Source organism: Tamandua tetradactyla, chromosome 1 (genome assembly GCF_023851605.1).
Source record: "Tamandua tetradactyla isolate mTamTet1 chromosome 1, mTamTet1.pri, whole genome shotgun sequence".
In the NCBI taxonomy this organism is placed as follows: Eukaryota; Metazoa; Chordata; class Mammalia; order Pilosa; family Myrmecophagidae; genus Tamandua; species Tamandua tetradactyla.
Genome location: NC_135327.1, coordinates 7,598,656 through 7,610,726, shown reverse-complemented (window position 1 = coordinate 7,610,726; position 12,071 = coordinate 7,598,656). Strand labels below are relative to the sequence as shown.

At 45.5% G+C, this 12,071-nt stretch overlaps 2 protein-coding genes across 6 annotated transcripts in view; one reads left to right on the top strand and one right to left on the bottom strand.

Annotated features, from left to right (window-relative positions):
• Nucleotides 1–10,452, top strand: part of PKIG (cAMP-dependent protein kinase inhibitor gamma) — a 149,771-nt gene extending 139,319 nt beyond the window's left edge. For all 4 annotated transcript variants that reach the window (XM_077168087.1, XM_077168105.1, XM_077168099.1 and 1 more), the window contains 2 exons: nt 8,986–9,158; nt 9,684–10,452. In XM_077168087.1, the coding sequence (XP_077024202.1) occupies nt 9,008–9,158; nt 9,684–9,763 (231 nt within the window). In that variant the 5' untranslated portion in view covers nt 8,986–9,007 and the 3' untranslated portion in view covers nt 9,764–10,452. The remainder of the gene's footprint in view (nt 1–8,985; nt 9,159–9,683) is intronic.
• Nucleotides 9,087–12,071, bottom strand: part of ADA (adenosine deaminase) — a 29,044-nt gene continuing 26,059 nt past the window's right edge. The window contains exon 13 of one of the 2 annotated variants that reach the window (XM_077168079.1): nt 9,087–11,130. In XM_077168079.1, coding sequence (XP_077024194.1) covers nt 11,120–11,130 — 11 coding nt within the window. In that variant the 3' untranslated portion in view covers nt 9,087–11,119. The remainder of the gene's footprint in view (nt 11,131–12,071) is intronic. The other variant, XM_077168073.1, reaches the window with a different exon arrangement.

Here is a 12,071-nt window from a genome sequence, read left to right as displayed (position 1 = left end):
AGCCAAAACAGGACCAGGAACCCATGCTTGGGGTACTGACCATTTTCAAAGGGCCATGGGGAGAAGGTCAGGAAGTACCCCCAAAAGTCATTTTTTCAGTTCCCCAAGGCTGCACTTTCCTGGCCAGCCCAGCAGATGATGCTCTTTGACATCCTTTTCCCCTCAGCCCTAAGAAAGCATGATTTTTTTTTTTTTTGCCCTCTGGCATCTCCATCTATGACATGGTTGGAAACAATAGCCTGGTGGTGCCTATCTGAAATAAGTTAAAGCTGCAGTACAGAGTGGTATAAACTCACCAGGCAATAGTCAGATCAGTACACTTTGTGTCCCCTTCTTTTCTTGGGGAGAAGCAGTTCCATGCCCCTCCCAGTCTTCAGTAACCTGTCAGGCAGGGACCAAGCTGACCCGAAAGCTGCTTGCCCCACAAGTTACTCACAGTTCTTCACCACATTTCTGTCTTTTCATCCCATTTTCCCTGGCTGCTGTGGAGTACTCCCCTGGTCTCCTGAGCTCCAGAACAGTTGTTTCACAGTTTCTGCCTGACTACTAGCTGTTTTTAGAAGAGGAGTGAGTCCTACAACTCCCTGTGCTGCCACCTTCTTGGAAGCTTGCTGAATTTTCTGTTAGAAGCCAGTCACTAAGGTCAGCTCATTCAAGGGTATGCAAATTAGACTCCACCTTTTGATAGGAAGAATGTCAAAGAATTTGCAGGCATGTTTCAGAAACACTACAGAAAAGGCCAGTCTCACCCATTCATTCCACACTTGAGCCCCCCAAGATTGGAGGGGGACGAATTTAACCCAGAGGTACCCAGTCTGGCAGGAGCTCTTCCCAACTCCTGGGCTTTTGGCAGACTGTTTGGAAGTGATATCACTTTCCCTTCCTGTCCTACCCTCCTCGGACGTGGGGACTTGCTTTCTAGCTGAGCCCTTGCCCAGTTTAAATAAACCATAAACAACAGGAAGACTGGCATTGTATGGTCACCAACCAGTTACCTAGCTGGACTATTCTGCCTCTTTCCAGGGACCCCCATAGAAGCACAGAATTTCATGGATTGAAGAGAGTTTTCATCAATGACTCTAATCCCCAACCTCAGCCCTACATGAAGTAGTAACACAGAGTAATATATAGCTGCTGGGGCAGGGAGCAAGTGAGAGTTATTTAAAATGAGTACCCCAGATAATTATTTTTACTACTATCATGAATAGATACCAGAAATTTAGTTGCAGAATTCAAAAGATTTAACATCATCCCTGCAAAGATTGTGAATATTTTACCAGTTGAAAATCCTAAACAGAAATTTGCTTAAGCCTGGTAAAGCATGTCTGGGTGTATATTTTAGCCATCAGTGTAGAACATTTTCTTAAGATTTCATAGCCCTTTTGCCCTTTCAGAAATGCCTTATTAAGGTACTGAGGATAAAAGAGAAAGAAGGGAAGAAAAGGGAATGGACACTTTTTTTTTTAACACAGTTTTATTGAGATACATTCACATACCATATTAAAAGCCATTAATTGGGGGTGCAAAGGTAGTTCAGTGGTAGAATTCTTGCCTGCCATGCAGGAGACCTGCATTCAATTCCCGGCCTATGTACTTCCCCCAAACAAGCAAACAAGTAAACAAAGAAAAAACAAACAAACAAAAATTCAACAACTGTGCTGCAATAATGGGATATTCACATGCAAAAAGAATGAAATGTGACCCTGGGCATATAGCATACAAAAAAAAAAAGCCAATGATTGTACACCTTGGATGGATTGTATGATATGAGAATAGACACTTTTTCACATACCCTTACTATGTACCAGGCATAGTGCTAATTCATTTCCATGCTTTATAGCTTAAGTGCTGCACACTCAATAGGGATATGACCTCGGACAAGGTACCTACCCTCCTGGAGCTTAAACTTCCTCTTCTGTAAATAGGTCCAGGGACCTCCTAGAATTGCTGTAAAATTAAATGCAATGATGCCTGTAAGTAGCCTGGCCTGGCACACAGTCGGGACTGATGTGTACTGGCTCTCATTACTCCCCACAGCTACCTTTCAGGAGTTGTTAGCCTCCATCCTCATATCACAGAAGAGGAGTCTGCAGTCAGCTGAGTTGCTCAGCACCACTCAGTTGTTGGTGGCAGAAGTGTGAGTGACTCCAAGGCCTCCGCTGGTCCCCCTACACCACACAAGACTCTAGGCAGCACAGCCCGGGCCTTCTCAACTTTAGTGGTGGATAGAGGGACTCTGGAGGTGTTATGACCTACTGGACCCCTATGTCAGTTTCCTAAAGAAGGAAAATTTGGAAAGCCAGGGCCAGGAATCTACTTATGAGATTATTTCTGCCTGGGCTTAGAAGCCTCTGTCACTAAGTGCAGTGTTCCCCAGCCTCTCAAGTCAATCAGCTAAACCAAGCAGCATGTCTTAGTTCTACTCCCTTCTTTGCCCCTTCCACTTGGCCACCTTGGCCTCTCTTTGATTCCACAGACCAGCTAAACTCTTCCTGACTTTGGGGCCTTCACACAGACTGTTCCTCTGTCTGGAACACTCTCTCTCTCCCTACTCTTAAATGTCACTTCTCAGAGATGCCTTCCCTGACCTCCTGGCCATAGGCAGTTCCCATGTGTTACTATGTGTCACTCTAAGCTGCTTGTTCTTCATAGCATTTACCAAAATTTGTTGTTTATATTTTCATCTCTCTATTCCACACTACAAAGCATAAATTCCATAAGAGCAAGGGCCATGTCTGTACACCTAGTATCTAGTATAGTATAAACAGCAAATATCTGCCAAACAAATGAGTGGGTATTTCAGTTCCCTCTGTCTTTAAAATGAAGATAATCTACTATTTCTCAGGCTTATTGTGAAGATGAAATGAGCTACCAAATGTGAAGCACAGAACCTGGCCCATAATAAGTGCTCAATAAACACTAGCCATATTATTACTGTTACAGTTATTACTGAGACAGAAGGTCACAGGGAAAGGCAGGGTCATAGTAAGGAGCTTGGATTGTGCTAGCTGGAGAAAGGAAAACTATCAAAGGCTGGATTCAAGTAGGGGATCATGTGACCCAATTTCTGTTTTCTGTTTTACAAACATCACCCTGGCTGCTAATGTAGAAAACAGTGGGGGCAAGAAGGGAGAGACTCCTTCAGGGGTTCAGATGAGATCTAACAAAGGCTGAGTGGTGGATATGGAAGAGAGAAGTAGGCACCTTCAAGCTGTGTTTAAAGTAGAAACTTTAGGACCTAGTGATGGATTGTTCATGGGTGATAACAAAAGGACTCCAAGTTTCCCACCTGAGCAGTCTGGGTGGATGGTGGTACCTTTGCTGAGCTGGGGAAGACTGCAGGGGAGCGGCTTGGACCCTTCTTCTTGGGCATATGGAGTTTGAAATACTTGTGAGATATCCAAGTGACACACTAAATAGGTAATTACATTTGCAAATCTAGAGCTCTTAGAGAGGTCTGGACTATTTGGAAGTCATGAACATACATTATTTCAGGGTATATGTCCTGGGGGGGCTCTAACTTAAAGATCCTGAGCAGTAGGAGGGGCCTGTGTAGGAGAATGAGAAGCTGCTGGAGAGGTAGCAGGGAGCCCTGAAGGTGTGATGTCTGGAAGCTCCCCTCCACAAGGAGAATGTTCTGAGAAAAAGTGATGGCCAAGGTTGAAAGGCTGTGTGGAACAGAACAGTCTCTATGGAGATCAGCAACATGCAGGCCACCGAGGACCTTCCCTGTCTCTGCACTTGGCGTGTGCTGGGTCTGGGCCTTGCAGATACAGAGGCCAGGGGTCTGGCCTGTCTGCCTCCAGATAAAAGCTTCACAGCAGGCCGCTTTTTTTTGGTTGTTGTTTTGTTTGTTTTTTGTATTTATTTATTAAACATACCAACATACAAACACATTCTTACCATATGATCATTCCATTCTACATATATAATCAGTAACTCACAATATCATCACATAGTTGTATATTCATCATCATGATCATTTCTTAGAACATTTGCATCAATTCAGAAAAAGAAATAAAAAGAAAACACAAAAAAATTCATACATACCATACCCCTTACCCCTCCCTTGATCACTAGCATTTCAATCTACTAAATCTATTTTAACGTATGTTCCCCCTATTATATATTTATTTTTAATCCATATGTTTTCCTCGTCTGTTGATAAGGTAGATAAAGCAGGCCGCTTTTTAGAATGGGCAGCAGGCACTGCCTTGGCAGAAGATGGCCCCTCTGTGGTGACCCTGCACTGGATGTGCACCTAAGGTGCTGGGTGGAGCTGCAGTGCTAGTCCCTGCAGCCAGCAGGACTGTCACCAGCAGCCTTGCCTTTCCCAGGTTCTTGCCTACCTACTCCTGGCTCTCCCTGCCAGCCTTTCTTCCAGGAAAAAGGTGCTCAGTTTGGGGTCCTGACTTTCCTGGTGGCCTCACTGCTTTCTCTGGTCTGGCTTCCCATCACAGAGAAGCCACTTCCCTTTGAATTGGGGAAATGCCAGCTTAGCAGGCCCCTGTATTCACATCAGGTTTCCATAGCCTTCTCTTCCCAAGGAGGGATTCCCGAGGAGACCTCTCTCTGGGGATGAGGCCCCACTTCTGTCCTGTGTCCTTAGCAAAATGGCCTGCTTTCTCTTTGTACAATCTGCAAATATTAGAGAGAGAAAAAAAGAGAAGAATATGAAGAAAAACAGGAAATGACCTTTCTGGTGTATTTGGAAAAGCAATCTGAAGATGTAATGGAATCTGCCTGAGTGCTGAGGACTAATGAGCTGCAGACTTGGAATTAGACTGTGTAACTCTTGGCATAGCCTCGGGCCTCTTTAGTTGACAAGGCTGGAGGGAGCATAAAAACCGAAAGGAGGAGGCAGCTTCCTGTGGGAAAACCTGGCAGTGCCCTTGACTCTTCCCAAAACACTGAGCAAACATCTACAGAAGCAGATGTATTCTGGCCCCCGGGCATCAAGAGTTTTGGGAAGCAGAGTACAAGGGCTCCCCGCTTTAGTTGTGGGCATTCAAGGTCAGTCATATCCTTACTAGTGTCCAGACCCTAAGGCACCTAAACCTCCAGAGGCTGAGAAAGAGCGAGGCTGCTTTTCTCTTTAGTATCCCAGAGGCTCAAGTTGAGATATAAGGCATTAGATTGCTCTTAGAGCCTGAATCGTTCTTCCTCTGACTGGTATGTACATCTCAGCCCAAAGTCACCTTGTCAAGGATGCCTTCTCTGACCATCCAACCTTTAACTGAACCATTTGCACACAGGGAGAGCTCTGTTTTCTCCTTCCCTAGAGCTTACTACACTTTGTGATCATCAATTTTACTTTTTCAGTGATTTTATTTCTTATCAGATTGTGAATTTCATGAGGGTAGGTCCATGTCTTTTAGTCTCCCCATATATATACCCAGCCCCTGGCACAGTGACCAGTGTATAGGTGTTCAGTAAACGCTTAATGAGCAAGTGAATCAAAGAAATGTCTGGACTGGAAGAGATCTAGAGGTCATGTTTCAGCCTTTCATTGTTCAGCTGGGGGGCTGACGGAGGAAGTTGGAAGCAAGGAGGGGACTCTTTGGGGTCACCCTGTCGTGTGGAGGTTGAGGCAGACCTTTGGCCACCATTATGATGCAGGCTGCACACCCTTTGTGCTTTCTACCCTAGGATCTAAAACATTTTCTATTATTCACTCAGTCATTAAGTTATTCAGTGAGCTTCAACTATGTGCTAGGTGCTTCAAATGCAGCAGTAAATATATCAGCCAAGCTCACCACCTCTGTGAAACTGAAATTCTACTCAGTACCATATAAAACCCTAAGTTTTGGCTTTTATGGCACCATTAATTACAAGAATAAAATCATGTATAAAAATTAGTTTATTTTGAACCTAAGCTGAAGGAGTTGAATGAAAATGTCGAAAAGACAGTTTTACTGATGTCACCTCCCCCTGAAGTGGACCATACTGATTAATTAGTTGATTAGACCACTAATTGTGTGCCTTTTGTGTGCCACTTAACCTTAGTAGACTCTACACTTTCATCTCACTGCAGCTGTGCCACAGTTGCATGAGCAGCAGGAAACCAAAGCCCAAAGAGGTGAAGGGAGTTGCCCAAGTCTCCCCATTGGATGCCTGTACTGGATGCCTCCCACCACCCACACAGCTCCCTGGAGACTTGGAACTTCAGAGGGAACTCCAGAGGGGGCAGTGTGATGTGGAGGAATGAGCTCAGGACCAGCAGTTAGGGCCCCTCGATTCAAGAACCTTGGGCAAGTCATTTTCTCTCTCTGAACCTCAGTTATCTCCAGCTGTTTTGGGGAGGCTTTCAGTCCTACAGTTCCACAAGCTCTTCTTTCTTCTTTAATTGAATAAATATTTCCTGAGTGAATCAAAGCTGCCCCCCTGCTGGACATATATAATAGGCAGTTGGAAGGAAAGACCCAGAACTAGGGAAGGGTACACATCTGTACACCCATGTGGCAGGGGTCTATTATGATTATTTACAGAGGACATCCTTCCATGTCGATGTACATGGATGGAACTACTTTACCCTTTCAATAATGGAAGTTTTCTGAGTAGGACGTACTTTTATAGATAATACTGTGAAGGATGTCTTTTTATATTTATCTTCAGTTACAATTTAGATTATTTTCTTGGACTAAATTATTATAAGTGACTCAAGGGTATGAAAAAGTGGTGGTTTCTTGATACATGTGTCAGTTCACTCCCCAGAGAGGTCACAGTAGCGTACAGGCTCATAAACAAAGTCTGGGGCAACCATTTTCTGATGCCATTTCCAACTGAGGATTCTTTTTTTAATTTCCCATTTGCTGTTAACTTTGAAGGGCAGAGGGCGGGGAAGGGAGACTACAAATGTGGAAGAAACATGAAATTACATACTCGGGCTGTTGTCAGAGACCTCCCCAGCCACAAACCATCTTTGGAATTGCTGTTCCCCGAGGGATAGAGGGGGGGAACTGGAGCTGGTTAGCTCAGTCAGTGTTTTCCAGGATTGGCTTTCAGCTTGGAGCAGTAGCCTGTCTCTATGCCAGTGGGTCACCTTCTTGCTCTGGGCAGCTTATAAGATCAAGTGAGGCAAGGGTGAGGGCCAAAGCCCCAAGGAATCTGTTCCAGTGTGAGGCTGACCTTTTAGGTGGAACCTGTACCTGCATCCCCTGGAGATGGTGGATAGAGGCCTTTCCTGACAGTCCTGAGAAGGGGGCACTGTACCATCTTCATGGATGGAGGGTTGGGTGGGTGAGTATGGTAGGTAGGATCAAATTAGTTCAGCAAGTATATATTGAGTCTGTACTCTTTGCCAGACACTGGTCAAGAATCTGAGGGTGCAGCAGCCGGATCACGTTGACTTAGCTAGTGTTTTCCAAGATTAGGTCAAACAGTCTGGCATGGTGAGAATGCAGACAAAAATCCCTAGTCTCATGGAGCTGACATTCTAGTTGGGGGAATCAGGGATATGGTGTAGCTTGCTAAGGGTCTCTCCCTTCCCAGAGGTAGTAGGTATAATATGGTGGACAGGCCAAAGCCTGGGAGCAAGGTGGGTCTTCCTGAGACCTTCTTGCCTTGTGGTTGTAAACCTACCTGTGAAAGCTGTTGTTGCAATTAAATAATTGAGGTACTTAAAACACATATGCAATAGGTAACCATGACAATTGTCATCATAATTTTTATTCTTTGTTGTTGTTACTATTGTTGCAATAGGCCATTACTCTATCCTGCAGCTCTGAGCATGTCCCAGAGGAAGAGGGCAGGGATGAAACTTCTGTGCCCTCCAGAAGGAACCACTGCTGGGAATTCAATTTGCTGCCACAACGAAACTCAAGGCAGTTAAGAATAATAGACAGGGCACGCCATCTGCTGGAGCTTGCAGGAATTGCCTTAGACAGAATTCTGGCCCCGCCTTTATTTTTTACAGATGGGGAAATGGGGGCCCAGAGAGGGGAAGAGCCAGGTTCATAACACAAGATTACATCTCCCATTCTTTTCTCTTTCTACAATAAGACGCCACCCAGTCTCCCATGTCTGATCTTTGAGTGCCCTTAATTCATTCTTGAGGTGTCTGTTCTGAGTTAGGTATTATGGGGAAATGTGAGCCCAGCCCTCCCCACCCCACAGCACTTACTGACCAAGCCCCGCCCTGGGCCTTTCCAGGCACTTCCATCCACTGTCAGGTACCTTCTAAAAGCAATAGACTGACTTACCAAATTTTCAACCATTATGAAAATATACACTGAGAAAATGAAAGTTCCCTTTAATCACAAAGAACCATAATTAGCAAAGTCTGTATTTGTTTTTTCCAGATTTCTTTTCACGTGTTTTCTCACATCCATCCTACAGAAACTGAGTTTTATTTTAGTCGTTTTATAACCTGCATTTTTTTCAATGAATCTATCTCAGATAGCTTCCTATGTCAGTACGTGTCTATTTGGCACATTTCTTTTTCATGAAGACAGAGTAATTTATGTAGTATCTGCTGGGCATCTGCGTGGCCCTCTGCAGGTTGCTGCTGCACACCTTGTACAGTGAACAGCCTCACACAGAGAAGGCAGTGGGCGCTTGCCCGAGGGCATCCAGGACGGAGGTTTGCTGAGCCCACCCTACTGGACTGTGAACTCCAAAGTTCAGCCAGTGACTCGGATCGCCCCTCCCACTTCCTAACTAGGACCTGCCAAGTAGCGAGAGTCTGTGATTTAATCCCTTTTAGAAAATCATAGGTGTTCAATAAGAGATACTATCTCTTTATTAGGTCAATGTTTGTTTTGTTTTAAATACATTTTATCCCAATTTTTTGCCATTATAAATACCACTGTGCCATTCAGGAACGCAACCTGGAAATACGTGTCAAAAGTATTAAAAATTATTTCATCTTTTTCTTTAGCCCAGAATTCTACTTTTAGAGATATATTTTAAGGAAGTAACTAGAGAGGGGGCTCTCCTCAGGCTATGCTTGGGCTCACTCCTGCCCTCCTGCCTCTGCCTCCACAGGCCTGAAGACGATGCAACAAGCATGATGGAGGTCGAGTCCTCCTACTCGGACTTTATCTCCTGCGACCGGACAGGCCGTCGGAATGCAGTCCCTGACATCCAGGGAGACTCTGAAGCTGTGAGCGTGAGGAAGCTAGCTGGAGACATGGGCGAGCTAGCACTCGAGGGGCCAGGTCAGAGCCAGTGGGTCCTTAGCACTCTTGCAAGAGTCAAGTCTTCGGAGCTCTGGGGCCAGCCTCCATCTCAACTGCCCACCCTTTTTCTCAGAGAAGAGGCAGCATTAAATTAGGCCTCAGTCCCATGGTCAGTGGCAAGAGCCCTGAGCTGGCTTCTCCACTGCCCTTTTCTTAGAACATCTCCATTCCCTGTATGTTTGTTACAGGTTGGGGTCTCACTTGCCCTTTGGGGAAACCTCAGTGGCCTTCCACCCAATGCTTTTAGCATATCTTGAAGACCTTTGCCTTCAGTTGAGTTTTAAGTATATTGTTAATGCTGCATGTTTTATTTTCGAAAAATCAAAATGTAACAAATAATTGCTTTTGGCCACCTCTGTCCCTAATCCAACTCCTAGTTCTACTCCCCAGGGCTTACTCATGGGTAGCAGTATGGCTGGGCTCTTCCGAGACTCCTCCTATACTTCATGTGTATATACATGTGCCCAGGAAAAACACCCTTCTCTCTCTCTCTCTTCTCTCCAGAAGGGCAGGCGGAGGCAAACACCCCAGACACAGAAGCCAGCAACCAGCCTGAGGGCAGCGACGGGACCACCTCATCTTGAATCTGACCTTATCCAGGGAGGCTGGAAGAGAAAAACCTGCTGTCCTTTCCTGGAAGGAGCGCCTTGGCAGTGGCCCAGCAGCCTCTTCTCTGAGCCCTGTGTCCCAGGCAAGCCTGACCCTCCTGTCCCTAGAGGGCATCCTGGCCCCTCCCCTGGGAAAGCCCTTTACGCACACCCACAGGCACAACATTCCCCTTACCTTCTCACCATGTCCAGCTTCACTATCTAGACACTGTAAGCATAGGATGTTATTTATTCAGCTCACACTGGGATGCGGGAGCTGGGCCCTGCCCACCAGTGTGAATGGCCTACCCAGGGATGCTTTACCCAAGCTTCCCACATGTCTCTGCCACATCCCAGCACTGACCCCCTTCTTCCAGCCCTAAGCTTCTGGGTCAAGACCTTATTCCTTTTTAAAAAAAAAAACTTTTAAACTTTTTAAATACCTTAAACCTTTTTTCACCAAAGTGGGAAGGAGCCGACATTCACTTCAAATTTTTGGGGGGGGTAGCCATTTTAAGCTAAACCCTTTAACCATCTATGCAGTTCTGAGGTTCCTTCATGGGGCTTCACGTGTCCATTTTTAGGGAAGGGATTCTGTGCTCAAAACTATGACTGACCGACTCCTTGCCCTTTTTACCAAGATATATGACTCCTAGAATCCAGAAAATAAATGCTGGTGATTTGTGTGACTGGTTTAAGATTATTTCTCTAAATAGCAAATACAGGGACTAGGCCTTGTTTTCGCAGAGTCCACAACTAGCTGGACTGTGTCAGGGTCTGAAACACCTGCAAAAATGCTGTTCTTAGAAGTCAGCATCTGCTGACTGAGCATCTGCTGACTGCTCAGTGATTGATCTGTGCTTTTCCCTCTCTCACCCAGCCCACAACTTCAAGAACCCAAAAGGTATGGTTCCCCTTTAAAACCTAGAGTTGAAGGCTGAGAATTTAGGAAGCATTAAAGCAAACATGCCTTTATGAGAAGCGGAAGGTAGGTTCCAGGCCCCTTTTAGCCCCCAGCTCTAGCTTCCCAGTTCATGGCCTCCACTGGACCAGTTGGAGCCCTGCATGGAGCAGCCTGCCTGAGTCTGTGAGCCCATGGGCTCCTGTTCTCACCCCACCCAAACTGGCCCACATAAAACAACAGGATCACGCCCCACCCCCATAGCATCAGCCATTGGCTTCTTTATTAAGCACCAGGTTTTCAGTACAAATCATCCTAGGAGGAAGGTTTCAGATTCAACAGAGCCCATCAACAAGGACCCTAATTCCTGGCCAGGGATGTCACCACGCCGAGGTATACATGTGTCCAGAAACAGGCACGCAGGCATCAAGAGCATCAGCTGATTATTCAAATCATAGTTTTCCTGAAAGGAATAAAGGTAAGATGTTGCTTTACCCAGTAGAGTTGTGAAGACTCCATCCACAAGGAAGGTGGGCAAGGATGCAGAGAGTTGACTATGGCATCTTCAGAGATATGGCTCTGCTTACCAGGTCAGAGAAGCAGAAAGATTAGGCACCTCTCAGTACTCAGGTCTTTCTCAAAATCACAGATCAGAGCCAGAGAGGAACCCCCTTCTATAGATGGGGAACAGAGGCTTGGAGCAAGGAAATGCTTTGCCAAGGCTATACAGGAAGAAAAGAGCAGAACAGCGCCAGGACCTTGATCCAACTCCTTGCCCTTGGCTTTAGGCAGCCATAGAGCAGCCACAGGCTGCCTAGACCTTTAGGACTGGGCTTTAGAAAGTCCCCCTATTAGACCAGCTCTCAGGACAACATTATACAGAATAGTAGCTATACCACTTTGAAAGGATTATGTACCCTAGAAAAGCCATGTTTTAATCCCTGATCCATGGAGCTTGATTAAATTATCTCCACCGAGATGTGATGCGCCCCACTGTGGGTATTAGCCTTTGATTAGAGGAAGGCGTGACTCTGCCCTTTCCAGGTGGGTCTTGATTAGTTTACTGGAATCCTTTAAAAAAGGAAACATTTTGAAGAGAGAGCAATCAGAACTACAAGAGCCCACGTAGCCAGAGACTTTTGGAGATGAAGAAGGAAAACACCCTTGGGGAAGCTTCATTGAACAAGAAGCCTGGAGAGGAGGAAGCAGATGCTGCCATGTATGCCATATGCCTTTCCAGTTGGGAGAGAAACCCCAAATGTCATAGGCCTTCTTGAACCAAAGTATCTTTCTCTGATGCCTTAGATTGGACACTTCTATAGCCCTGCTTTAATTTAGACACTTTCCAGAGCCTTAAAACTGTAAACTTATAACTTATTAAATTCCCCTTTTTATTCTGTTACT